At 50.6% G+C, this 25,997-nt stretch overlaps 2 protein-coding genes across 8 annotated transcripts; one reads left to right on the top strand and one right to left on the bottom strand.

Annotated features, from left to right (window-relative positions):
* Window positions 1-132: 132 nt before the first annotated feature.
* Window positions 133-9,742, bottom strand: Cers2 (ceramide synthase 2). Of its 2 annotated transcripts, XM_078027604.1 has the most exons (12): window positions 9,585-9,738; window positions 8,488-8,865; window positions 3,943-4,116; window positions 3,419-3,536; window positions 3,149-3,267; window positions 2,786-2,843; window positions 2,629-2,679; window positions 2,377-2,469; window positions 2,067-2,195; window positions 1,799-1,905; window positions 1,539-1,692; window positions 133-1,200 (listed from the first exon to the last, which is right to left on the bottom strand). In XM_078027604.1, exons 3-12 carry the CDS (start codon window positions 4,113-4,115, stop codon window positions 1,060-1,062), a joined length of 1,143 nt encoding a protein of 380 aa, XP_077883730.1. In that variant the 5' UTR covers window position 4,116; window positions 8,488-8,865; window positions 9,585-9,738; the 3' UTR covers window positions 133-1,059. The 2 variants fall into 2 exon arrangements, with proteins under 2 accessions (XP_077883730.1, XP_077883729.1); XM_078027603.1 differs by lacking the exon at window positions 8,488-8,865 and having other exon boundaries at window positions 9,585-9,742.
* On the top strand, window positions 8,150-25,663 carry Anxa9 (annexin A9). 6 transcript variants are annotated; one of them, XM_078027616.1, is made up of 17 exons: window positions 10,057-11,470; window positions 12,703-12,818; window positions 15,081-15,395; window positions 15,723-15,804; window positions 16,116-16,215; window positions 16,810-16,905; window positions 17,074-17,170; window positions 18,335-18,429; window positions 18,622-18,735; window positions 18,967-19,057; window positions 20,033-20,112; window positions 20,485-20,544; window positions 20,964-21,048; window positions 21,146-21,241; window positions 21,323-21,381; window positions 24,743-24,865; window positions 25,121-25,663. In XM_078027616.1, exons 6-17 carry the CDS (start codon window positions 16,831-16,833, stop codon window positions 25,181-25,183), a joined length of 1,038 nt encoding a protein of 345 aa, XP_077883742.1. In that variant the 5' UTR covers window positions 10,057-11,470; window positions 12,703-12,818; window positions 15,081-15,395; window positions 15,723-15,804; window positions 16,116-16,215; window positions 16,810-16,830; the 3' UTR covers window positions 25,184-25,663. The 6 variants fall into 6 exon arrangements, with proteins under 6 accessions (XP_077883743.1, XP_077883742.1, XP_005331241.1 ...); XM_078027617.1 differs by lacking the exons at window positions 10,057-11,470; window positions 12,703-12,818 and adding an exon at window positions 8,150-8,430; XM_005331184.5 differs by lacking the exon at window positions 12,703-12,818.
* Window positions 25,664-25,997: the final 334 nt, after the last annotated feature.

Raw genomic sequence — 25,997 nt, 5'->3', positions numbered from 1 at the left:
TCTGGATCTGTCAGTGGAGAGACCTGCCCCACTCCCCCCTCCAATGGGCAGCTGTCATTAATCTTATATCTTCTCCAACTTTTATTTGCCATGTGAAACTTAAAAGAATGTTACATAACTACAAGGAAGGCATAAGAAAAACTATCTTAGTTTATTTAGTTAATTCCTCATCAGTTCCTAATAGTCTGATCCTTGTTGCCACGTTTTATTTAATCTTTAATATATTTTAATTAAAAAAACCATTAACAGTACATTTTTGGTCTGAAATGGTCCCTCTGCTGAAATGCCAGGTGCTAGCTGTAATTCTGGCTTTAAAACCAAAACTCCAAATGTTTAATAAATAAAAATTAGAACTAGTTGCCATTCTACTCCAAACCAGCTAGCCTAGCTGAAGAAAAGAGGACAGAAAGGAGAAGTTGGAAGACCTTGGACTTGTGGCCATAGGGACAGCTGGCAGAGAAGTAAGCAGCACGACCATCTGAGCAGTCCCCAGTATTACCCCACTTGTTGGCAGAAGTAGGGTAAGGGTGCTGCGTACCCTCCTATACACAGTCTGTTCCGTCTTTAGGAAAAAAGTTGGAAAAAGTTAAGAGTCAGTTTAGCTTTGGTTTCTGACCCAAGTCAGGAAGCTTAGAAAAGTGAGCCTTGGTCCAGCTTTGGCAGAATGAGGCCCACGGATGGGACAGTAAGGCACGACCCTGGCTGTGGCATTCAGGGAGTCAAAGGCAAACAGGGCCAAATTCTCTAGAACAAGGAATGTGGATCATACCCCCACTCCCAGAGCTGAGTAGGGATCTCAAAAGCTATAGAAAGGATAATAGTGAACAGAAAGGACACTAAAACCATTCCCCTCTAATACAGGATATAACCAGTCTCCTCTATGAGGACGGGCTGGTTAGAATTTGGTTTAAAGGCAACAGGGTGACAGAGGAGAAAGAACACAGAAGTCTCCTTTCCCCTTCTCTGTAGATCTCCCCAGAGCTTGAAGTGACCCTATGAGGAAGGTTGGCTAGTTCCTTGGCTTTCTGCGTTAATCTGGGAGGCAGCTGGGACAATGGTTCAGTCATTCTTACGATGGTTGTTACTGAAGATGGGGTGGCCATTGGCTAGGGGCCGGCTCTTGCCTCCTCCCCCAGCTGTAGCCTCCTCCCCCTCTGAGCTCTCTGTTTCTTCGCGGTCACTGCGTTCATCTTCTACCAGCTGTGAAAAATGGAGGAAAAAGGTCACTGAGAGCTTATCCCTATGTGCCCAGGGCCCCAACGTTGTTTGTTTTGTGGTGCTTGAGGATTGGACACTTTGCCACTGAGCTACATCCCCAGGCCTTTTTGTTTTGAGACAGTCTCTCACTAAGTTGCCAAGGCTGGCCTTGAACTTGATATCTTCCTACCTCAGCCTCCTGAGTCTGAGTTGCTGGAATTATAGGTGTAGCACATTGGGTGTCCCACAATAGTTTTTCAAAGGGTTACTGACATGACATGGAGTTTGGGGAGTTCTGTAGTTGAGAGTGATAAGGCCTACAAATGGGAGACAGCCTTCACCTTTCCAGTTATGAACTTGTGGGCCATGCGCAAAATGAGGTACGCCCAGAAGATATGCAGCGTCTGCAGCACTCCCATCATGGCATTGAAGAAGTAATAACCAAAGAAGGCAGGATAGAGCTCCAGCGGGTACACCAGGGTGCAGTGCAGGATCCTGAGGATTTCCAGGGGGAGAGAATTGTAAACATGGACCAGAGTGGGTAAATAAGTGAGGGAGAGAAAGGTGAGTTCTCAAGAGGATAGCTTGGACACCTACTTACCAGAAGGGCAAGATGACCAGTCGAGTGATGATAAAAACAATGGCAAAGACGATGAAGATATTGTTGCAGGTATTTTTCCATCCAGCGTAGTTGAACATCTTGGCTGACTGCATAAATAGCCCCTATACGTCACCACGAGACCCTGACTCCCACATACATTCATACGTGCACTCAGTGTCAGCACTGGCTCTCTGTTGCCTTCACCACCACCCCCAAAAAGACAAAGCCAACGAAGAACCTGCAATAGGGCCTCAAAAGGAAGCCTAACCTCCAGCAGGTAGTCTGAAGAGTCATGCAGAGCCATGATGAGAGTTCCCGCTCGGAGGTAATTGGCAAACCAGGAGAAGCTAAGGAGGATAATGGTGGCCACATGGTGGATGATCTGTTCCTTAAAATCCTGCAGAAGAGATGCAGGTTCTAGGAGATGATTTCCTGTTCACCAGCTCTCACTATTCTTTTTTACCCCTTGTCCCCCATATTGTAAAAGCTCCACCCAAAGCTCTCAGAAGTCAAAGGAGAAAACTTCATCCCGGGACCTCATTTGGCTCTTGGGCTTAACTGCACAGCTCTTCACCAACCTTTCTCTTGACATCAGAGGCAATGCTGAAGAGCAGTGACCAGTAGAAAGAAAGTTCAATCATGTAGTACCAGTACTGGGAAGGGATGATGCTCTGGAAGAGGAAAGCGGGTAGGAACCTCAGGGCAACTAGCCCCAAAGGGTTCACCCTCCAATCCCAGCCCTTTTAGCCAAGGTTATTCTTAATTCTGTAAAACCAGTCCCTCTTCCATGTGTCCCAGAAACCATCTCTTCACAAGGCTCCATTTCATACCTGTATGGGATATCCCTCCCAAACTTTCCTCATGTCATAGAACCAGGGCTTCTGCAGAGAAATGGTGAAACATTAAAAGAACAATGGACCCAAATTCTATAGCTCCATCCCACCTTGCTAGAGAACCTACTCCCACTTCCCAGTAATCGCCACTCACATCCACAATGACGGCCATTCCGGCAATGAAGGCAACCAGGTAAAATGTGAATCTCCAACTGGAAGAGGGAGCACAAATGGCTGGGTAGGAGAATAGCATAGCCCCCAGATAGCCTCAAGGTTACTATTAATAACTGAATTCTCCTGGTGGTGGTGGCCTCCCAGCAAGACACATTTGACCTTTCTCTACCACCCAATTCATTCTTTTTTTTTTTTTTTTTTTTTTTTTTAGTTGTAGATGGACACTAAAATTTATTTTTATTTGGTGCTGAGGATCTAACCCAGGGCCTCACACATGCTAGACGAGTGCGCTACCACTCAGCCCCAGCCCCTCTACCACCCAGTTTTGTTTGTATCAGCTTACCTGGCTTCTCGGAACTTCTTGAGGAGACTGGGCCGGTCCTGGTTGCGACGGCGGCGGAACCAGCGTTCTACCTGGCGCCCAGAGAGCCCACTCTGACGGGACAAAAGCTCTACTTCTACCTGGGTAGAGTGAAGAAGCCATTATGTTCAACCTCGGAATCGGCAGCACTCCCACCTGTCCCTTCACCCATCAGGGCTAAAACCCCATGTCTCCCTCTGCCCTCCCCACCGGGGCTCAGTAGCTTGGGCCAGAGGAGTCTGCAGTTCATACCTGCTTAGGCTGCTTGCCGCTGGTCAGGTAGAAATGCTCCAAGGTGGCATTAGGAGGTGCCCGCAGCCGAGTTTTCTCCTTTACATTGAGGAGGGCAGCCAGTGGTGTAGCCACATAACTGGGGAAAGGACACGAGTGAGAGGTGTCTGGCTCTCCTGGAATGCTCTGAGCCCCCGAATTGGGAGGGGACAGAACTGCAAGCTCGGGCAGCTTTATTCTGGGCCTCAGTTTCCCCAGTTTCCTGGCAACCCCTTTCCTCTAGCCTCCTGGGCTGCCCACAGCTGACAAAGCTGCCTGTGTTCACTAGTGACCAGGCCTGGTTGGGGGTGGAGGATAAGAACAAATAACCATTGAAGGACAGTACTTGGGGGTGCTGAGCCCTCAGAAAGACAATGGTGCCCTGAGGGTAAGGGGACACAGTGGGCAGGGGCCTGGTAATCAGAACACCAGGATCCAAGTCTAATTAAACAGCAAAAGACTGGCGGGCGGCTGGGGAAGGCCTGAGGATAGGCTGATATGCTCACAGCTCAAAGAAGTATCGAACGATGAGGAAGAGCAAGGCCAGGGGTAGTGTGATATACAGGTCGGAGGCTTTGGCGTAGACCCGTCCATCTCGGTCTTCTAAGTCAGCCCAGGTTAAGTTCACAGGCAGCCACAGACGTTCCCACCAGAAGTAATCATACAAGGTCTGGAGCATCCTGAGTAAAGAGGGAATGAGATAAGATGGAAGAGTTAGAGGAATGAAGGCTTTCTTGGTATTTCAAAAGGAGCAAGGGACCAGGTGCTGTGGCCCATGTAATCCCAGTGGCTCAGGAGGCTGAGATAGGATCCTGAGTTCAAAGTCAGCCTCAGAAAAAGTGAGGCACTAGCTAACTCAGGGAGACCCTGTCTCTAAATATTAAAGTACAAAATAGGGCTGGGGGTGTGGGTCAGTGGCCTAGTGCCCCCGAGTTCAATCCCTGGTACCCCCCCAAAAAAGAAAAAAGGAGCAGGGGGCAGCAATTCAAGCCCTGGAGTTTGGTCCTGGCTATGTGGTCTGAGGCAAATAGTTTCCTCGTCTGTAATATTGTAGCTTTCCAGTTTTTGTTGTTGTTGCTGTTGTTTTGATGTTTTTTTAGTTGTAGATGGACACAATACCTTTATTTTATTTATTTGTTTATTTGTATGTGGTTCTGAGGATCGAACCCAGTACCTCGCATGTGCTAGGCAAACACTCTGTCATTGAGCCACAGCCCATGGCTTTCCAGATTTAACACTTAATGTTATGGCAACCTCAGGTGGTGCTGACACCTTTAGAAGTCCTGAGTCCCTGGAATACAGAACCTCAGGTTCTTCACTTTGCTGTTTCAACCTGGAGGACAGGCAGAACTTGACATGAGAAGCCATGGCCAAGAACCTGAGTAAAATCAAAGGCACCCTTCCTTCACCCCACCCTCAGGCTTTAAGGTTCATGGGAGAGGGGAGAGAAGGGCCCCAAAACAGATTACAGGCTGGGGCAAACACTTCCCTACAACTCATCTGGGCAGCAAATCCTAAGGAAAGCTAAAATTTTCCTGAATGATGCTGAGCCCCAAAAGAGTCAATGAACACCAAGCACACAAGGTGACACCTCACAGTGAGCCATCCAGTTTACACTTAAGGCAGAAGAACCTTATGTGTAAGCCTCTTTCAGAAAGAAAGTGAAGGGGGCTGGGGCTGCAGCTCAGTAGCAGAGCACTTGCCTAGCATGTGTGAAGCACTGGTTCGATCCTCAACACCACATAAATAAATAAAGACGTGTTCCCATCTATATATGTATTATTTTTTAATTAATTGATTTTTAAATTATTTTTTAAAAGAAGAAAGTGAAGGCCGAGTGGCATAGAGTCAAGGACTGGGGACAAAGAATCTGGACAACAGACCAAGACATCTGGTAGAATGGAGCTAGTTCTTATGAAGGCTCATCCAGAACATAAAACACTAATCTGCAGGGAAACACTCATCGCAAATATTCCTCCTCCCAGGAAACAGCTGTCGCTTTACCCCTTCCCCATTTCCCCCACTGAAGAAAAAGGAACAGGGCCGCAGACCAGTCAGAACCCAAATGAAGGAGAGAATGTTGTGTGGTTCATGGGGGGGACAACATTTGCTTGGAGCCAACAGAAGTAGCAAAATGGCCCTGAAGAGTCAATGATGTCAGATCTAGCACGGCACCCGGCAGTCCCAGGACTCCACCGTGAGGCGGTCTTCTCCAGGTTCCCACCCAAGAGGAAAGAGAGCTGGTGGTATTCAGACTGGCTTTGAGATTGCAAGCTGAGACCGAAGGTGGCCCCCTCCCAACTGGGGAGGAAAGACAGTGGGGGGATTGTTGTCCCATGTGAATGGGAGACCAATCCCGGGCTGCAAAAGGCTGAGCAGAGGTGGGCTGGCCTCAGCTGGCTCCACCCCACCTACCACAGAAGCACTTGCGAAATCCCTCTTAGCCTGTCACTAGCCTGTCACGGGTCAGTATTCCAGCTCAAGGACTTTACCCTCTTGTCCCCACTCCTGGTCATTGCTCTCTCGGATGAAATCAGAGGTAAGCACTGACAATAAAGGAGCTTCAGCTCCACCTTCCCCCTCCTGCTCAGAATCACTCACAGACACACGCACATTCCAGGCCTCAGCACACAAGGGCACTGCCCCTTCCCCCTCCACCTTAGCCAGAATAAATATTTAATTAGTTCAAGAGATGGAACCCTTTTGAACTGAACAAAATTAAATATAATTTCCCACAGCAGAACTTTCTACACACATATACATGCAATTTTTCACAAAGAAAAATAGAAAAATCAAAGAAAGGACAAAGATAAAAACTTGAGAAGGGACATGCAGAATCACAAAGTATGTTTGAACACCTTCGCCTCCCCTCTTCCTTCCCACCTTCTTTTGTTTTGCTCAGCCTGATTGGAGGTGGGGAACTGTAACTGACCCAGTCATCTGCTCTTTTTTTTGAGAGAGAGTATTTTTCTTTAATATTTATTTTTTAGTTTTCGGCGGACACATCTTTGTTTGTATGTGGTGCTGAGGATCAAACCCGGGCCGCACGCATGCCAGGCGAGCGCGCTACCACTTGAGCCACATCCCCAGCCCCAATCCTCTGTCTCTTGAGGCCCAATTTTTCCACAAATTAAAGCCCAGGGGAACAGGCAAGCTTCCACTCTGAACCCCATCTCCATCCCAGTCAGTGGAAACTGGCAAAGGTGGGTCTCTGGTCGGGGTGTTTGAGGGGTAAGGGTTCAGAGGGCTAGCCAGGGGCCTGGAGTGAGCCCCTCCTCCTGGACTCCTGGGGCCCAGGAATGTCTTGCACCTGTCTGATCCCTACAAAGATGAGCTGGGGAGGGAGGCACCACAGGTGTCAGAGAACTTACAAAGTGTACCCACTTCAGCTCTAAGACAAGACAGCACCCACACTCTTCCACCCCAGGCATGTAGGGTAAAAGACAGGCTTGTGAGAGAGTATGTCAGGAGTTCAGAGATGCAGATTAATGGGGCTCTCACAGGCTTTCTGTGACCACAGCCCTCCCATGCTGTTCTTCACTTCCATTAGCCTAGAAGCACTACCCCTCCCAGCAGGGAGAGGTGCGAGGCTCAGCAGTGGGTTCAGGGGGTTAGGACTTCTGGCTAGACAGGAGGCAAAGGATGACAACTGGGGCTCCTAGCCGCCCGCCCTCCTACACTCCCCCGCAGAGCCAAGCAGCCAGTCTGTTCCCTGTGGCAAGCCTAGCAGCTTCCTGGCACCTGCACATCAAGCCAAACAAGGAATCCCATAAACAAGAGGCCAGGGCAAGGAAAGGTCAAGGTACAGGGAAGACCCTGCCTCTAGGCCCCCTTAGCCCTCAGGGCAGATACTTGATTTTCTGGCAGAGAAAATCACACACTTTTCGACTTACAGAAATTACACCCCCACAAGGGGCGGGGCGCAGTGGTGCACACCTATAATCCCAGTGGCTCAGGAGGCTGAGACAGGAGGATCACGAGTTCAAAGCCAGCCTCAGCAAGGCTGGGGATGTGGCTCAGTGGTCAAGTGCCCCTGAGTTCAATCCCTGGTACCCCCAAAAAAGAAATGAATTACATCCCCCATATGAAGAGAGATGGAGTGGATGAGCTTGTGTGTGTCTCCCTCACACCACACACCTGCCTCAGAGACACAAATGCTCTGCAAGCTAGAGAGGGGCTTCAAGTATCAGGTGACCTTGAACATGAGCAGTGTTCTGCTGAGCCCTGATCTCTGCCCCACCTCTGTCTGACCACCCCCCAAGACTCCTGTAGGTGGATGAAAAAAGTAGGGAGACTCCATGGGAGCTAATAGACCCAGAGGGCGGACAGAGCAGAGATTTAGCCTGTGAGAAAAGAACTCTCACAGACTCAATGTAATAACAGTCCCACTGGCTCTCAGAGTTTGGTAAAATAACTAAGGAAAATACAAAGGGGACCTAAGAGACAGCGTGAAAAAGAGGGTCTTGCAAAGCCTAAGGAACTACAAAAACATGGCATGCTGGTGAGGTGGTGCATGCCTGTTATCCCAGCAACTCAGGAGGCTGAGGCAGGAGGATCACAAGTTCAAAACAGCCTCAGTAACTTAGCAAGGCTCTAAGCAACTTAGTGAGACCCTGTCTCAAAAAAAAAAAAAGGGTTGGGAATGTGGCTCAGAGGTTAAGTGCCCCTGGGTTCAATCCTTGGCGTGCACACACACACACACACACACAAAGAGCCATGCAAGAAGTCCTGAATAGTCTTCCTTGTTGAAAACTTTCCTTCCAGGCAGCAGGTCTCAAACTGAACTAGAAGGCTGCAAGCAATGTGTGAGTGAAGAAGAGGTGTGTCATGAATCCAGCAGCAGCACAGGCCCAGAAAGTTGGGTCAAATTCTGGGAAAGATAGGGGTGAGAGGCAGCAAAAACAGCTTGGGTCCTCAGGCTCATCTGGCCTACAGCTTGACCAGGATGTCAATCCAAAAGTCCCCAGGGCCAGCTTGTGAAGAGGCAGCTGAAGGTAGGGATGGGGACTGATTTACAGCCTGACCAGTGGCCGACAATGAGGAGGCCCTACCTTTCAGGGTGAAATCTGGCCAGAGGCCGCAGTTAGTCGAGAAGAGTAGGCTGTGGGATGCCAGGAGAGAAAAGGCTCGGTCGCTCTGTCTGGAAAGCGTCTATCAGGTCTCTGTATGGTCAGAGCCAGGTCCGAAGGGACAGGGATCACAGGTGCAGTCGGCCACTCACACACAGGCCCAGTCGCCTCAACTCTGGTGTTGAGCAAAGGGCCCACAAGCCCCTGCTGGAACCCAGACAGGATGACTGCTTGCTGCAGGCCTTCCCTCCTCCTTCCCTCCGGGGCGCTCTGGGGAGAGAGGCCCTCGGCGCCTGGGGACTCACGGAGCTCTGCGACCTCGGCGGCCAGGGGATGAAAGCAGGTATTGATGTCCGGAGCCTGGCACGGGGAGAGAGGAACTCGCCAGCTCGGCCAGAGATTAAGGCCACACACCTGCAGTCAACCCACTTTGCCAGGAGGCCTCGGAGCCAATAATTAGCAAGTTACGGCGCAGAAAGCCAGTTTCCCTGGCTGCTCCCCGCCAGCCACACAGCCCATAACGGTCTGGGCGCCTGGGCCCCGGGACGGCGCTCGCAGCCGCTCCTTCCTGCTTCCCGTTAAGCACATGGACGCTCGGGCTCTCCCGCGGCGGGCTCAGTGGGCCGGGATTAGAAAGGGCAGAGGATCCGCTCTGCCGGGCAGTCCTGCCACCGGGGCGCGAGCAGCCGGGGCCGCCACCGCGGCTCGGGGCTTCCGCGCGAAGGTCACCCAGCCTCTCCGCTCCCCAACAAAGGGGCGCGGTGGCCCCTGGGCGCCGGTGGCCCCACGGCCCAGCCCCTTCCTGCTGCCCAGCAGGGCTCCGCGGCCCGGGGCGGCGCGGGGAGCGCCGGGGGACCAGGCCGGGCTGGCCGGGCCGCGCTGGGGGCCCCGGGCTCGGAGGCGCGCCGACCCGCCCTCCCGCCGCCCGCCGCCATGAGCGCCCGCAGGGCCCCCGGCGGCGACCTCCGCGCACGGCCGCCCTGGGGAGGCCTGTCCTCGGCCGACCCGCGGCCCCCGGCCGGGCCCCTCGGCGAGCACGTCCGCGGCCCCTTCCCGCCCGCGCCCGGGCGCCGACTCACTCGCCGCGGCGTCGCGGAGCTGGCCCGGCGGGCGCCGCTGCTCCGTCCCCTCGTCCGAGTCGGGCCTCCGCGCCCTCGGCCCGCGCCGCGCTCCCCCTTCCGCCGCCGGCCCGCTCCTCCTCCTTCCTCCTCCTCCCGCCGCCGCGCCCAGCGCGGGGAAGGGAGGCCGCAGCCGCCGGGAGCTGGAGACTGGGCGTGGGCCTCGGGAGGGAAGGGCCTCGGGCGGGGCCCGCGGAGCGTGCGCGGCGAGCGGCCTCCCGACACCCGCGGCTCTGCGGCTGCGAGAGCGGAGCGCGCTGGGCCCGGGACCGGCCCACGAGCTGCCCGAGTACCGGGGCGGTGGCGCCCTGGCCCGCCGCGCTCGCCCCCACCGCGGTTCGCGCCCAGCCCCTCGGGGCCACTGCCGCCCTCCCACGACGGTCTCCGGGCCGCGCCGGGCGGGACGCCTCTCGGGTGCGCCCGGGCAGCAGTCCCCGAACTGCCCCCAGTAAGAGGCGCGCACTGCACCCCGCGCGGTGGCGCTGCCTGGGTGGCAGCACCCCTTCCTCGCACGCACGCCCTACTCCGGGAGAGGGCGGAGAGACACCCTCCAGCTGGCTTGTGAAATGTCGTGCGCCACGTCCACGCGTGTCTGATCCCACGTGGAAACACCCCTTGAACAGCCCGGTGGAACCTCGGCTCACCGGGGCCCGTCTCACCGGCGCGCATGCAGCCTGAGGGGGTGCTGGGGGGGATGCGCCCAGAGCTGCAGGCGCAGGCCGACTTCCCACCTTCCACTTGCCCCTCGAAGTGAGACCACCTGCCCAGGCTACCAGGCAAGAAAAGGGGACACCGGATAGGTCCCCAGCGGGACCCTGCGGGCTTTTCCAGCCACTGCCGGCCTGATTTTTCCCAGTTCCCAGCAAGCTCTGGTCCTGTCTTTCCTATGCCCCTGGTCTGAACTCCTCTCTTTCTAGGACATCTTCAACAGTATCTTTCTTCCCACTTGTTACTCTCCTTCCTGAGCCTTCCAATTCCTCGGTTCTCTTTCTCCAGTGCAGTCCCTAGAGTACTTAAGCGCCACAGGCCCACACTAGGTGATCCACAGGGTTCCACTGTCTAACCCCCCAGGCCCCTGGGCTACTTGTCTCCCCCCTTTTCTCAGAGGATTTTCCTAGGTTCCATGCTTTCCCATGTTCACCACCAGACTTTTAAAAGCCTTCCTCAGGCTTTTAAAATTTAACTGTCCTGGTTAATTTTTATTTATTTATTTTTCCTAAGATAACAGTGGAGCGGGGCTGGGGTTGTAGCTCAGTGGTAGAGCACTTGCCTAGCATGTGTAAGGCCATGGTTCCATCCCCACCACTCAAAACAAAATTATATATATATATGTGTGTGTGTGTGTGAGTGTGTGTGTGTTTATATGTGCAAATTATTTATATAACCGTATATATGTAAATTACATAAATATTTATAAATATGTAAATTCATACAGAGTACTTGTGTGTGTGTATGAAAAGTGAGCAGTGGGGAGAGGAAGTTTTAGGGCAGAAGTTGGATAATGAAAGCCTGAGAAATAAAGATAAGAAGATATACCCCTCCCCTGGGAGACAAAGGAGAAAGTCAAGGGAGGAGGGGAAACGTGGCCTCAGCCAGGATTGGGAGGATGCTACACTACCCTGCCTTGACTGGAGGCGATTAGGATCACTACCCTTCCAACCCAACCCCCACCACAGGCTGGTATGCCACACCCACAGTGCCCCAAGGGAGGCCTGCCTGGTCATGACTCACTTCCTCTATGTGGGCTGCTGAGGTGTCCCAAGGCAGAGGACAAGCCACCGGGCCAGAGTTTGGGTATCTAAGAGAGCTTCTGGAACAGGAGAATCCCTGGAGCTCAATTGTGAAAGGTGGGTGTGTCCAGGACAGGGCGGCCATACAACACAGAAGTAGGGAGGAGAGTCTGCCTAGTATCCCGTATCTGATCACACTCAAGGGCCAGGAGCTATGGGGAAAAGTCTCCTAACAAGAAGTAAAATAGCCAAGCTGTGTGCGGTGGTGCACGCCTGTAATCCCAGCGGCTGGGGAGGCTGAGGCAGGAGGCTTGTGAGTTCAAAGCCAACTTCAGCAAAAGTGAGGCACCAAGCAACTCAGTGAGACCCTGTCTCTAAATAAAATACAAAAAAGGGCTGGGGGTGTGGCTCAGTAGTCGATTGCCCCTGAGTTCAATCCCTGGTAACACCCCCCACCCACCCACCCAAAAAAAAAAAAGAGGTAAAATAGTCAAAAGGGATCGATTGCTCTGTATTCTGAAATAATGCAATGCAAAATATTGGCAGAAAAGCAATATGGGGCTTGGGGGTTTGAAGGACTGTTCATGAGTCAACAACTGAGGCAACTATTACTGCTTTCCCCCCTCCCTGTATTCCACTAAGAGGGACAGCAAATCAGACATACTAACATCAGAGGATGAAGACAACACTGAAAGAGAGTTAAGAGACCTGGAAGTCTGGCCCTCCTTGAATCAGTAACAAAAGATAGCAGATTAGATCACCACTAAGATGTCCTCCAACCCTGAAATCTTAAAATTGAGAACATAGAGTTAGGTCTCCTGCCATACCACCCTGAACATGGGCTCTCATCTGATCCCAGAAGCTAAGCAGGGTCCTGGTTAGTAAATGGGTGGAAGAACATGGAAGTGGAAGGTGAATGGTAAATCTAAAAGCAACCTCAGTCTAGCCTTGGTGTTGATCAAAACAAAACTCAGGGGGGCTGGGGATGTGGCTCAAGCGGTAGCGCGCTTGCCTGGCATGCGTGCGGCCCCGGTTCGATCCTTAGCACCACATACAAACAAAGATGTTGTGTTCGCTGAAAACTGAAAAATAAATATTGAAATTAAAAAAAAAAAAAAACTCAGGAAGGAAACTCAGCAAGAATCCACCAAAGTTTCAGCAGAGATGCTGTAAATGCACTCCCCTTCACCCCACATACACTCCTCCCACAAGGACATGGCCTTTGCCTTGTGGACTTCTGTGTGCCTTCTCCAAATTGAGTTTAGCCTTGCAGGTCTACCAGGAGTCCTTTGAAGAGGTTGGCACTGGGCAAGACAGGTGCCCTCACTCTCTCTTCCTTTCCCTCTAAGCCTGCGTGGCGTGGCATGAGTAGCCAGAAGAGAGAATTCTGAAGGGTTCCAAGAGCTGAGGACATGGGGACCCTGGCTGTGGAAGTGCTGTACTGTGATCACCCAGTCTAACTGAGGTAACCTGGTGTGCCCAGTCGTCTGTCTCATCTGCAAGCAGTGAGGCTCTTCCCCTGACCCCACCTGTCCATCAAGCCCACCCAGAAACCTCATGCCCTCAGGAGGTGTCTTCTCTCAGCAAGTGACTGAGAGAGATTCTTGTCTGGAAGTGGAGCCAGGGACCTCAAGTGGCAACTAGTGGACTCCGCAGACTCCCAATGGCTGCTAATGCCCTCTTGTGGTCATCTTTGGAAATGGCAAGGAAGAAATTGCCAAAGAACCAAGGTTGGATTTCTTAGGGATACAAGTAATAACAGTTATCATTACAAAATAATATTGTAACAGTACTTATTGTTATATATTAGTTAACAGTTAACATTTTTGTAGTACTATGGATAGAGCCCAGGGCTCTCTACCACTAAGCTACATCCCCAGCATTATTGTATTTAATTCTAACAGCAACCTGTAATATAAACAATATTTTTTGTTCTCTCTCTCTGTCCTGGGAATTGAACTCTGGGGGAAGCGGGGGCGGCTCAGCTGCTCAACCACTGGGCCACATCCCCAGCCCCTCTTTCTTTCTTTCTTTCTTTCTTTCTATCTGATAAGGTCTCTCTGAGTTGCTTAGGGTCTCACTAAGTTGCTGAGGCTGATTTTGAACTTGTGATCCTTCTGCCTCACCCTTCCAAATTGCTGAGATTATAGGAGTGCAGTACCCACCTGGTTTATCTCTGTTTTGAGGACAGAAAAGTTAAGCTAATTACCCAGCAGGAGAATTTGAGGCCAGCCTGACCCTGTCTCAAAATAAAAAACAAAAGACCTATGGATGTGGTTCAATCCCAAGTGTGTGTGTGTGTGTGTGTGTGTGTGTGTGTGTGTGTGTGTGTGTGTATTTTTTTCTTTTCCTGTCAGGCCAAAACTGAGTTCCATAGGTCAGGTAAAATACAGGACATGAAGTTTGAATTATAATTTTACTTTTTTTTTTTTGGTACCAGGGATTGAACTCAGGACACTCGACCACTGAGCCACATCCCAGCTATTTTGTGTTTTATTTAGAGACAAAGTCTTGTTGAGTTGCTTAGGGCATCCATAAATTGCTGAGGCTGGTGATCCTCCTGTCTCAGTCTCCTGAGCTGCTGGGATTACAGGCATGCACCACCATGCCTGGCTTGAATCATAATTATAATTTCAGGTAAACAATAAATAATTTGTTAACATAAGTATATTGTGTGAAATATTTGGGTAATGCTTCTGTGAACGAATTATTCATTGTTTATCTGAAACTCGAATTTACCTGGCTGTCTGGTATTTGCATTTACTTACTCTGACTCCTCTTATTAACAAGGCACCGCGCCACTTTCTATCCTTACCTTATTGATCCCTCCCAGGAAGCTGATCTTCAGATGCCTCCACACTGCTCCCGCCAGTGTCTTCTGCTATGCCCATTTAGAGAGCTGAAGTGACTCCCTAAAGTTACAGAATAAAACAAGTGGCGGGATTGGAACTGGAGCCAGGCACGGTGGCACAAGCCTGTAATTCCAGCAGCTCAGGAGCCTGAGTCAGGATGATCTCAAGTTCAAAGCCAGCCTCATCAATTTAGTAGGACCCTTTTTCAAAATTTTAAAAATGGGGGCTGGGGATGTGGCTCAAGCGGTAGCGCACTCGCCTGGCATGCGTGCAGCCCGGGTTCGATCCTCAGCACCACATACCAACAAAGATGTTGTGTCCGTCGAGAACTAAGAAAAAATAAATAAATGTTAAAATTCTCTCTCTCTCTCTGTCCCCCTCTCTCTCACTCTCTCTTTAAAAAAATAAAATAAGAATAAAAATGGGCTGCGGATGTGGCTCAGTGGTTAAGCACCCCTGAGTTCAATCCTCAATACCAAAAGAAAAGAGAAAAGAACTGGGACTTAAACCCACATTCTCTAACCCTAAATGGGGATTGATCCCAGGGGTATTCTACTACTAAACTACATCCCCCTCATTTTTTTTTTTTTTTTTAGAGAGAGAGAATTTTTAATATTTATTTTTTAGTTCTCGGCGGACACAACATCTTCGTTTGTATGTGGTGCTGAGGATCGAATCCGGGCCGCATGCATGCTAGGCGAGCGCGCTACCACTTGAGCCACATCCCCAAACCTTGAGTTTTACTTTGAGACAGGTCTCACCAGGTTGCCCAGGCTGGCTGGCCTCGAACTTTTGGGATCTCACTGCCTTGGCCTCTTGAGTCACTGGGGGTAGAGGTGAGTGACTGTGACTGGCTGTGTTTTCCACTTCAACAGGAGAGAGGAGTGGGGGAGTGCCACCAGGGCAATCTTCCTTCATGGTGTGACGCCCTCTATCAGTGGGGGCCGTCCTGAGCCAGGAGAGTGGCCGAGTGGAGTACTATGGATAGAGCCCAGGGCTGGGCCCAGCCCCAACTGCTATCTCCAGGAAGCAGGGAAGAGACTGCTCCCAGGCCCAAGGGAATCAGCTGTGCGGCTGGAGCAACTCCTCAGGGACCCCGAGGCTGGAAAAGACTGTTCACCTGCTGCTCTGCGCACTGACAGCTTGGAGCCGGCTGCCTGCCGGGGTTACATCATCTGCAGCTCCATAAGGTCAGAAGGCCCTGGCGGCCAGAAGTTAGCAGAAGGAGTCAAAGAAAGTGGGGCCCAGGGAGTCTCCTCCTCCTCCTCCACGGTGCCTTTGGGAGCATGACATTTCTGTCCCCAGGGAACACCCTTTGCATTTTTCTCTCCTGACTCTGTAGATCTGCTCCCACCCCAGAATACCTGGGCCATTCCTTCACAGATATAAAAACTCCTCCTGTCTTCCCACCCAGACCAACTGGCTTTAAAAAGGCAGCAGCGGGTCAGGGGAGTTTCCAGGCTGAGACCCCTTCTGGGGTGCAGGCTGGGGTGTCCTGATGGCATGTGCCCCAACAGGTTTTTCTCTATCAACCTTGAAATCAGCCTGGAGCCTGCTGGACCTGCCCCCCCAGGAAGCTGGAGCCAGAGGCAGAGCCAGGTCAGAAGCCAGACTTGGACTGGGCTTCTATGGTCCCATCTGGCCCCACAGGGAAAGCAATGCACAAAGCCTCCTGTGTCTTTGGCTGAGCTGTTGAGAGGCTGAGCGGAGCTGCTGGTGTGGGTGAAGGCCCGGTTCCTAGGAGGAGAGATGCTGGGCAGGGAGGTGTTTACAGGGAGACAGGCAGGGAGAGCTGGTCTCCCACGTCTGGGAGGGGCTACAACCCCAGACAACAGCTGGGTTGGTCTGCAGTAGATGTCATCTGACCGGCTGTTCAGCCTGGGATGCCCACGCCCCCTCTCCTCTACCAGGCTACACAGAAGCTGGGGTGCCCACACAGGCAGGAAGGCCACCAGGCCAGAAGGACACCTCGCAGCTGAAGGAGGGGACCTTGTTGACTGCTGGAGGGAGGTAGGAATGTTTTCCTTTCCCAATCTCAGAGTGCCTGCTCTCTAGTCCAGGTACCCATGTCCCCACAAGGACACATACTTTAAATCAAAGTCTGTACCTGGTGACCTAAAGATTCCAGAGTGAGATTCCCAGGGTAAAGGGCAGAAAAGCAGGTAGGCAGCTTTGAAGGTGCTGATGGGGGGTGCGATTAGGACCGAATCCCACCCCGTGCACTCAATAGCGCCACCTCACCTCAACTGCCCTCCACTCCCCCAGGAGAATCCAGCCAGACCATGGGGAAGGGACATGGCCTCAGAAGGGGGCACTGTCCAGACCAAGGATTAAGGAACCTTGGGTCCAACTCTGGGGTCAAGGGAGGGTCTCATCAGTGCTGGTTCCAGCAGTCTCTCTGGTCTTGCTTCCTCAAGGAAGAGGGAAAGGGGAGGAAGGTGGGGGCTTTCCTCTTACCCCTCCCCCACCACTCTGGTCCAGGCTCACACACCTGCTAAGCAGGTTAATTTTTTTTTATTTTCCTGCAGTGAGTGGCCCAGGCTGTAGGTTGAGGGTCATCCAGAGCCCAGGTGGGCCTCAGTTTGCTCCTGTTTCCTTCCCTAGGGCGTCCTATCCTGTGGTACCATGTCCGCGAGCAGCAGGGAGATGGGACCTTCTCTGACCCCGGAGATCCTTAGCCACCTGGGCCTTGCCAATAAGGTAGGAGAGGCGTGGGCCACCATGCCTGCCTGGGAATGGTCTTTAATGTATCAACTCAGGGGCTGTGGGAAGATGGGGCAAAGTGGAGCGTAGGGCCTGTCCTGGGCACTGGGGAGGGGCAGAGGCAGACAGGGGATTCCCACTCCTAATCACTCCATGCTCTTACAGACTGCAGCTTGGGGGACCCTGGGCACACTCAGGACCTTCTTGAGCTTCAGTGTGGACAAAGATGTACAGAGGCTACTGAAAGCCATTACAGGCCAAGGTGAGCCCTTTCCCTCTGCACTTGGGGTTCTTTTAGAAGCCGATCTATGGACCAAGGAGCCAGGAAGGAGGAACTAACAAAGTTCAAGAAATGTTTGTGAAATACTTTAATTCCTGAGTGTCAAGTACCATGCCCTGGTAGGTGTGTCCTACCCATTCTCACGACACCCTGGGAGGGAAGTCTTATTCTTTCCATTTTACAGATGAGGAACTAAGGTTCAAAGAGGTTAAGAGCCCTGCCCAAGGGCATGCAGCGCTTAACAGTGGAGCTAAGGTTCTAAGCTGAGCTGGCCAATCCCAAAAAGCATTTTTTTTTTAAACCACCACATGGGGCCACTTTTGCCTAAATTTGTATCAGATTTACCTGCTGTTTTGGCATTTTATTTGTATCCGTTTTTTAATTATTTATTTTTTAGTTTTAGGTGGACACAATATCTTTATTTTATTTCTATGTGGTGCTGAGGATCAAACCCAGTGCCTCACATATGCTGGGCAAGCGCTTTACCACTGAGCCACCACCCCAGCCCCTATTTGTTATCTTTTGAAAAAAAAAATTTATTTTTAGTTGTAGATGGACACAATATCTTTATTTTATTTTTTTATTTTTATGTGATTGTGGGGATTAAACCCAGTGCCTTACACATGCTAGGTAAGTTCTCTGCTACAACCTACAACCAGCTACAACCCAGCCCCTGCATCTTCTTTTGAGATCAAGTGGACATACGGGTGATGCAGCCCCTGCCCCTTCCCTTCCTGCCCTTCTTTAGACCTTGTTCTCTCCTCTGGAGAGTGTGGGGACCCCAGCCCTGTGAAGGTCCTCATGCCTAGGTGCATGCTTGTGATCCCAACGACCTGGAAGACTTGATACAGGAAGGTTTCAAGTATGAGGCCAGTCTCACCAATTTAGTGAGACTCTGTCTCGAAATAAAAAAATAAAAAGGGCTGGGGATGTAGTTAAGTGGTAGAGTGCCCGGGATTCAATCTCTGGTACAAAAAGTAAATGCATATATTTTAAAAAACAGGACTGAGGGGCTGGGACTGGGGCTCAGCGGTAGAGTATTCGTCTAACACGTGCAAGGCCCTGGGGTTGTGGCTCAAGTGGGAGAGCACTCACCTGGTGTCTAGTATAAATAAAGACCTTGGTGACAGCCTCCCTTTGGTTCAGGTGTGGATTGTGGTGCCATTGTGGACGTGCTAACCAATCGGAGCAGAGAGCAAAGGCAGCTTATTTCTAGAGCCTTCCAGGAGCGGACCCAACAGGTGAGACGGCACTGACTCCCCCGGAGCAGCGGCCCCAGGGAGGACCCACACAGCAACCGCGCCCAGCCTCCTGGCTTCCAGGGGTGGTGCTTGAAGTCTGAGAGGAAGGCCAGCTAAGTCTTCCCAAACCCACCCACACTTCCGGGGCCTCCCCTGACCCCATGTCTCTGCTGTGGGCACCATCTACTGTAGGCCCTGCTGAAGTCCTTGCAGGCGGCACTCTCTGGGAACCTGGAGAAGATTGTGGTGGCCCTGCTGCAGCCTGCAGCCCAATTTGATGCCCAGGAACTGAGGACAGCCTTGAAGGTACCAAAAAGGACACTTGTGAAGAATGTCAGGGAATTAAAGACAGCACTGAGGAAAGGACAGGGCCATCTGCCTGGCCTTTGTCCACTCCAGAGGGTGGATTTGGAGGCCCCTCTTATGATTCATCACTGACCCTTGGATGGAGAGATGGCCAGCATCTGCCCTCTGCCCCTGTTAGTCTGCCATCCTCATGACATGGCCTGGTCTGAGTGGCCTCCCGATTTCTTGTAGGCCTCAGATTCTGCAGAGGATGTAACCATGGAAATTCTTGCTACCCGAACCCCACCTCAGCTGCAGGAGTGCCTGGCAGCCTACGGGCACCGTAAGAACATGGGAGGGTCCCAAGAACTGGACAGTGACCTGCAGGACAATCCACTTCTACCATGAACCATCTGGAAGCCTGACTGTCCGAGTTTTGTTCCCTTAGGGCCTCCCCTCTCTCTCACACCCCTACTCTGCTGCCAGGGCCTCGGTCTCCCCAGGAGAAAGAACCAGATGTGACCAGGAAAGACAGGGCAGATTCCAGAATCATGACAACTTTAGGCACTGTAACAATCCCCATGGCACCCCTGTCACCCTCCTAGCCCCTTGCTGTCCCTGCCATAACACCACCCCCCTAGCTGAGGGCAGCCTTGGTGTAGCCTGGGGTTAAGATTGGAACTTGCTCTCTAAGTGATAGGTGTCACCTCTCCCAGTAGCTTGCCCTGTTTGGTGTCCCCTGCCTCACCCACTAATTTGTAAAAGCTTTTCCCATCTGCCTCTTGCCACCACCACCCATTGTTTTGCTGCCCCCAGTTTTCCTTTGATGTCTAGTCTTTTGTTCTTACTGCCTCTTCCGACTCTCGCTCCCTGCCCCCCCCCATGCTAGGTGAGCACCACACTTTGTCCCCAGCCCTTGTTGGCCTCATGCCCCTTCCTTCTCCCTCCCTTTCCCGCTTTTTCCCTGCTTTGCATCCTGCCTTGCACACCGTCTTTTCCTCATCTCCAGATGTCACTGGAGGGCCAGGCCCTAGCCCTCTTGTTTCCCTCTTCCTTGCTGGCCACCACTCTCATAATGAGTAGATGCCTCCTGCCTGGCAGCTGGTGCTCAGATTGAAGTCAGCGCACAGCTCACAGCCTAGGGAGGCCGTCAGAGTGGTTAGGATGATTTTGTGCCTGACATTTTGAGAACAAGCAGGCATCAAGCTACTTTAAGCAGGAGATGGCAGGGCACAAGGGGTCAGCAATTTGACAGGCACTGTGGCCGTCTACCCTGGGGAATATCAGCAGGAACCAAGAGCTCCTGTCTCCACCCCAGATTTCCAGGTGGAGGCTGAGGACGACATCAAGTCTAAGACCAGTGGCATCTTGCGGGACCTGCTCCTGGCCCTGGCCAAGGTGAGGAGGAATTACACTCATCAGGTCAGGGACAGGCAAGAGCAGGAAGCACTGTGTCATGAGGTGGACAGGAGAGCACCTTAAGGAGGCCAGGGTTTGGCTTCTCAGTCTGAAGATCAGAAGCTGCCTCTCAAGATGGGTGCAGGGGCCCCTGCCTCTAATCCCAGCAACTCAGGAGGCTGAAGCAAGAGGATCCCGAGTTTGAAACCAGCCTCCCTAACTTGGCAAGACTCTCTCTCAAAACAAAAAATAAAAAAGGTTGGGGACATAGCTCAGTGGCAAAGTACCTCTGGGTTTAATCTTCAGGAACAAAGAAAACAAAAACAAACACCTGCCTCTCAAAGAGCCTTCTGAGAACACTTTCTCCTCTAGGGGGGCCGGGAGAGCTACTCTGGAATTATTGACTACAATCTGGCAGAGCAGGATGTCCAGGTGAGCGAGGGGCCGAGGGGTTTTCCCGGCCATGCCCAAGAGAGTCCCTTCACCACGGTGTCTTAGAGCCTGGGACCTGGGACCCACTTGGGGAGGCGCCTGGGACACGGTAGCAAGAGCCTCTTCCCTCGTTTTGACTCTGCCCCCCAGTCCCCTCTCCTGGGCATTGGGTGAGGGATTACTTAATTCCTTAAAGATCAGGATTTTTCCAACTCAGGGAACAGAGTCGTGAGGGCCCCTCTCTTAGCCCGATTCCTTTCTTTTTAAAAAACCATAAATAGAACAATGAATTTATAGTTTAAAAATCACCTTTTCCATCCTTAATCCCATCTCCTTCATGGTACATTCTGGGAACATCATGACTGGCTCCGCTGACCCCTCCAATGACCTGATGCTCCTGCCGCTCCTTCCCCTCCCAGGCGCTGCGGCAGGATGAAGGGCGCAGCACCGAGGGGCCATGGGTCCTAATCCTCACCCAGCGCAACCCCAAACACCTCACCCGAGGTAGGCGGGGGCCTTCTCATCGCCGGCTGCCCTGTCCGTGGGCTGGGGGGTTGGGGGTCCCCCCACCGGCCCCACTTTCTGACTTCCCGCACACCAGTGTTTGAGCAGTACCAGCGGCGCACGGGGCAGGAGCTGGAGGAGGCCGTGCGCACCCGTTTCCGTGGAGAGGCCCGGGCCGCCCTGCTCAGCCTAGGTAGGGAGTGTCCCTGTGTGCAGCGGGGCCTCTGCTGGGCTGGGCCCCCCTGAGCTCCTCCGCCCCCCTGTTCGCTTCCAGCCTCGGTGATCAGGAACACGCCGCTGTACTTTGCTGACAAACTTCACCGAGCCCTCCAGGTGAGAAGTGCTCTCTTTCCTCCCTTTCCACAAAATCTGGGGAGACTCTTCCCGCCAGCTGTTAAGGTGACAGTCTCACATAAACTAGGACTCTACAGTGGGTGTCTTCTCCTGTGTCTACACACCGTCTCATCAAAGGCAGAAGAGAAGGCTGTAGTTAGAACTAAGTTAATTGACCCATAAGAGCACTAAAGCTAAGGTTTGGCCTCATTAATCACCAGGTGATGGATTTCTTTCATACATATATAGTTGTAGATGGACACAATTTCTTTATTTTGTTTATTTTTATGTGGTGCCAGGGATCAAACACCAGTGCCTCAGGCATGCTAGGCAAGTGCTCCACCCCTGAGCCACAGCCCCGATGTCTGATGAATTTACAGACAGTGACTTCCTTATCTAGTATCCACTGCAGTCAGAGGTGATGAAGATAACACTAGCAAGAATAAGACCCAGCATTTCATAGGTGCTCACTGGGTGCCAGAGCCTATTCTGAGTATATAACACATATTTCAATGAATCCCCACAACCATACTCCATCCTTATTCTGTACATGAAAAAAACAAAAGAGGTTAAGTACCTTGCCTAAAGTCACACAGCTAGTAAATCATACAGTCTCCCTATAAAACACTGAATGATATCAGACATTTACTGTCCTGTGTCGACACTTTGTCAGTGATAAGTGCTCTTAGCATCCAGGACCCCCTTTCTCTACACTGGTCAGATTTTGTTCCATATTATTAATGGTGACATTGGTTGGAGTAATTTCACAACAAAATCTACTCATTCTTCACAAATGAACCAGTTCTCCTATAAAAACTGTCCCCCAAAACCTGCATATAAAATGTTTGCACTGGGTGCAATGGCTCACGCTTATAATTCCAGTAACTCAGGAGGCTATGGCAGAAGGGTGGCAAGTTTGAGGCCAGTCTAGGCAGCTTGGTACTGTCTCAACATAAAAAATAAAGGGCTGGGGATATAGCTCAGCGGTTGGTAGAGCATCCCTACAACAGTAGGGGTTAACAAAAATCACCAAGTTGGAGAAAATGTGAAATGTGAAAAAGATAGAAGAGTTCTCATTTTTTTGCCGGGCATGGTGGCACACACCTTCAATCCTAGCAGCTCAGGACATTGAGGCAGGAGGATGGCAAGTTCAAAGCCAGCCTCATCAACTTGGCTAGGCCCTAAGCAACTTAGTGAGACCCTGTCTCAAAATAAAACATAAAAAGGACTGGGGAGGTGGCTCAATGATTAAACACCACTGGGTTCAATCCCTGTTACTACTACTACTAATAGTAGTAGTAGTAGAAGTAGTAGTAGTAATAACTCTCATTTTGGTAGATGAAATAGCTTTCTGTATACTGGTTTAGAAGTTATCATGCCTTGTTGATGACTACTCAAAATATAGTCAAACACTTGCTCTTTTATCCAGAGATTTCCATCTCGACAGTAAATTATTATACTTGACCAAGAAAGCCTGGATCATTATGAGTCAACATCAAGATTCATTTGAAGAGCTATGGTTAGCTGTCTAAAATTTTTGTTATAGCAACAAACTTGTGGGCTGGGGCCATAGCTCTATGACAGAGCACTTGCCAGCATGCACAAGGCTGTGGGTTCAATCCCCACCACCACACTGCCCCCAACAAACAAACAGTAAATTATAGTCCATTTGAAATACAGGACCCACATTTTTTAATGTAAATGCAAGATTTATCTCAGGATTCTGAAAAGAGTACATGCCCATTTTTTTAATAAAAATTTTTAAAGCATCTTGAAAGTTTTGCTTTTATTTTTGTGGGGTTGGGGATTGAACCCAGGTAGGCAAGCACTGGATCTCTGAGCTACATTCCCAGCCCTTCTGTAAAAATTTAAAAGGGAAAAATTCATTCAGAATAACCTTGTACTTTCTTTCTCCCAAGTATAGGAGATTGAAACCAAGACTTGTGTTTGCTAGGCAAGTGCTCTACCACTGAGCTACATTCCCAATCCTTTTTTAATTTTTAAAAAGTTGAGACAGGGTCTCACTAAATTGCTGAGGATGAACTAAAACTTGTGATTCTCCTGCCTCAACCTCCCCAGGAACTGGGATTATAAGGTATGTGTCACTGCTCCCAGTTCTAGTAAATTTTTTTTTTAATTAGAGATATGTGGAAACATAGACTGTAAAGAATGTTTATTCAGAAAAATGACCTTCAGCAAAGACTGATTTGAGGGTCATTTGGACCAATCTGAACTTAAAAATGAATATTCACAATGACAGTCCTGGGGGATTATGGGATGCCAAGTCTACTCTCAAGTATCAAGTGTAAAGAACACTTGTACACCAAAGAGAATATTTAGTTAAGGAGTGTTTCTTGGTCCAGTTCAACAATTTTGGAGGGACAAAAATTGGAAGAAGGGAAAAATGGATAGTAGAGAGCAACTGACAATCTTTAAGACAATATAAAACTAATAAAGTTAAAATGAAGTAGTCATCAGGTCCACTGATAATTTAAAAATGAGTCCAAATGAAATACAGCAAAATGTTTTCTTTTTCTTTTTCTGATGCCCGGTATTGAACCCGGGTGCACTGAACCACTGAGCCACTTCCCCAGCCCTTTTATAAACAAACAAACAAATTTTATATCTATCTATCTATCTATCTATCTATCTATCTATCTATCTATCTATCTACACACACACACACATATGGGTACACCATTTGTATGGGTACTCCATAACCACACAGAACATGGGGTTCATTTTGCCATCTTTGTACATGTGCATAACCTAATTTGATCAATCTCATTTTTCCTATCCTTTCCCTCCCCTCACCCCAGGGAGCCTTTTCTGGCCTCCCTGATGGACCCTTTGGAGCCGCTCACCACCCAGCTGTGGGGGAGTGGGGCTGTAAGCTAGTGGCAGGGCCAGGAAAGACATAGGGGAGGAAGAAGTATTCATGCTGCCCACTCAGGGGCTGATCATGTTCCATGAGGATGAACAAAGATGACTTCTGCCCCTGCAATAATGTCTACCTCTCTTTTTCCAGGATTCTACCTTACCGCTACTTCCTAAAATAACCTCTCCTGCAGTTCAACTCTCTTTTTCCTTTCTTTTTTTTGGTACTGGGAATTAAACCCAGGGGTGCTTTTACCACTGAGCTACAGCTCCAGTCCTTTTTAGTTTTTATTTCGAGATAGAGTCTCACTAAGTTGCTAAGGGCCTCACTAAGTTGCTGAGGCTGGCCTCAGACTTGTGTTCCTCCTGTCTCAGACTCCTGAGTTGCTGGGAAGACACAGGTGTGCACCACTTCTTGTTAAATCCCTTCTCTTGTGTGTATCTTACAGACTACTCCTTCCCCATCTGTTTCTCCTTTCACCAGGAGTCTGAGCCCAATTACCAAGTCCTGATGCGCATCCTTATCTCTCGAAGTGAGACTGACCTTCTAAGCATCCGAGCTGAGTTCAAGAAGAAATTTGGAAAGTCCCTCTATTCTTCTCTCCAGGTGAAATTTGGCTAGTTCTTAACCTGGAGCCTTGGAGTTTCATTCCTCACTGATACCCATCTTTCCTGCTCACAGCAGAGCATATTCTTCCCTTATAGATCTCATGAACAATTAGTTCATTGAGCGCAAGACTCCAAGCATCAGGGAGGATCTTCCCTCCTTGATGAGCTATGGACCAGCAGGAGGGAGGGATCAGAATGCTTGGTCCATGGAATGGTGGTGGGTCTTTCTAACATTTGACTTCCTTGTCTGCAGGATGCTGTCACAGGGGATTGCCGGTCAGCCCTTCTGGCCCTGTGCAGAGCTGAAGACATTTGAGGCGTCCCTTCCCCCGACCTCCATGTGACATTCAAGGATCTAAGATGCCCATGTTTGGCTAAGCCTGCAGGAGACCAGCTGGGCCTCTAAATAGGATGACCCTTCATGGTGCCCCAGATACCAAGTTTCTTGTTAAGGCTGAACTGTATCTTTTAAATCCCTAATTTCTTTAATTTCAAAATGGTATCTTTACCTGGGTCCTCTAGCTCTATCCTGGAAGAAGGGTAGTGGGATTTCTTTGATAGTTTCTATCCCACCCATCTTTCTCATACCCTGGCCAGAACATCTCTCTGGTACTCCAATTCTTTTTGGCAAACTTTACTGTTGTTTGTGTTCTCTGACTGAACTTCGGGTGGAGCAGGACACAGACCAGGAAGACGCCTTGGAGCTGAAGCACCTTTGAAGTGCACTTGGCTATTCAATGGGAATCCTGTTTTTGCCCCAGTGTTGCAGTTATCAACATGTTCCACCTACCACGTCTACCCTCACATTCATTATTCTCCCTACCCCAGGAAATTCAGGCAAATTAATTGAGGAACACGCATAAGAATGAGGTCAGAAATGGTTGGAGGTAGCAAAGGACCATCTGTGAGAAGTAGGAGGAAAGCAAAGAGTTAAACTGCCCTCCCAACCCTGGGAAGTCTTGGTAACTTCTCAGATTCCCAGCTCCAGTTCATCTGTCCAAGCAGGGATCTGGAAAACCAGGCCTTTCTCATGGAACACCTATGACGGTGTCAAAAGGAGGAGGAAAAAGGCAGGCTTGGATTCCCCCTGCTGGCTCTGTTAGAAACCACAGGCAGCAGCCTCCCTCTCT

Source organism: Ictidomys tridecemlineatus, chromosome 11 (assembly GCF_052094955.1).
Source record: "Ictidomys tridecemlineatus isolate mIctTri1 chromosome 11, mIctTri1.hap1, whole genome shotgun sequence".
In the NCBI taxonomy this organism is placed as follows: Eukaryota; Metazoa; Chordata; class Mammalia; order Rodentia; family Sciuridae; genus Ictidomys; species Ictidomys tridecemlineatus.
This window is presented reverse-complemented; position numbering and strand designations above follow the sequence as displayed.

Bases quoted from the DNA above. Each gene is read 5' to 3' on its own strand.
- Cers2 (XM_078027603.1), bottom strand. From the start codon at position 4,115: ATGCTCCAGACCTTGTATGATTACTTCTGGTGGGAACGTCTGTGGCTG. The intron at 3,537-3,942 runs GTGAGCATATCA...TCCTTTCCCCAG, and splicing joins GTTCGATACTTCTTTGAGCT to TTATGTGGCTACACCACTGG. The intron at 2,680-2,785 runs GTGAGTGGCGAT...ATTTCTCTGCAG, and splicing joins GAATGGCCGTCATTGTGGAT to AAGCCCTGGTTCTATGACAT.
- Anxa9 (XM_078027617.1), top strand. From the start codon at position 16,831: ATGTCCGCGAGCAGCAGGGAGATGGGACCTTCTCTGACCCCGGAGATC. The intron at 18,736-18,966 runs GTACCAAAAAGG...GATTTCTTGTAG, and splicing joins AACTGAGGACAGCCTTGAAG to GCCTCAGATTCTGCAGAGGA. The intron at 24,866-25,120 runs GTGAAATTTGGC...CCTTGTCTGCAG, and splicing joins CCCTCTATTCTTCTCTCCAG to GATGCTGTCACAGGGGATTG.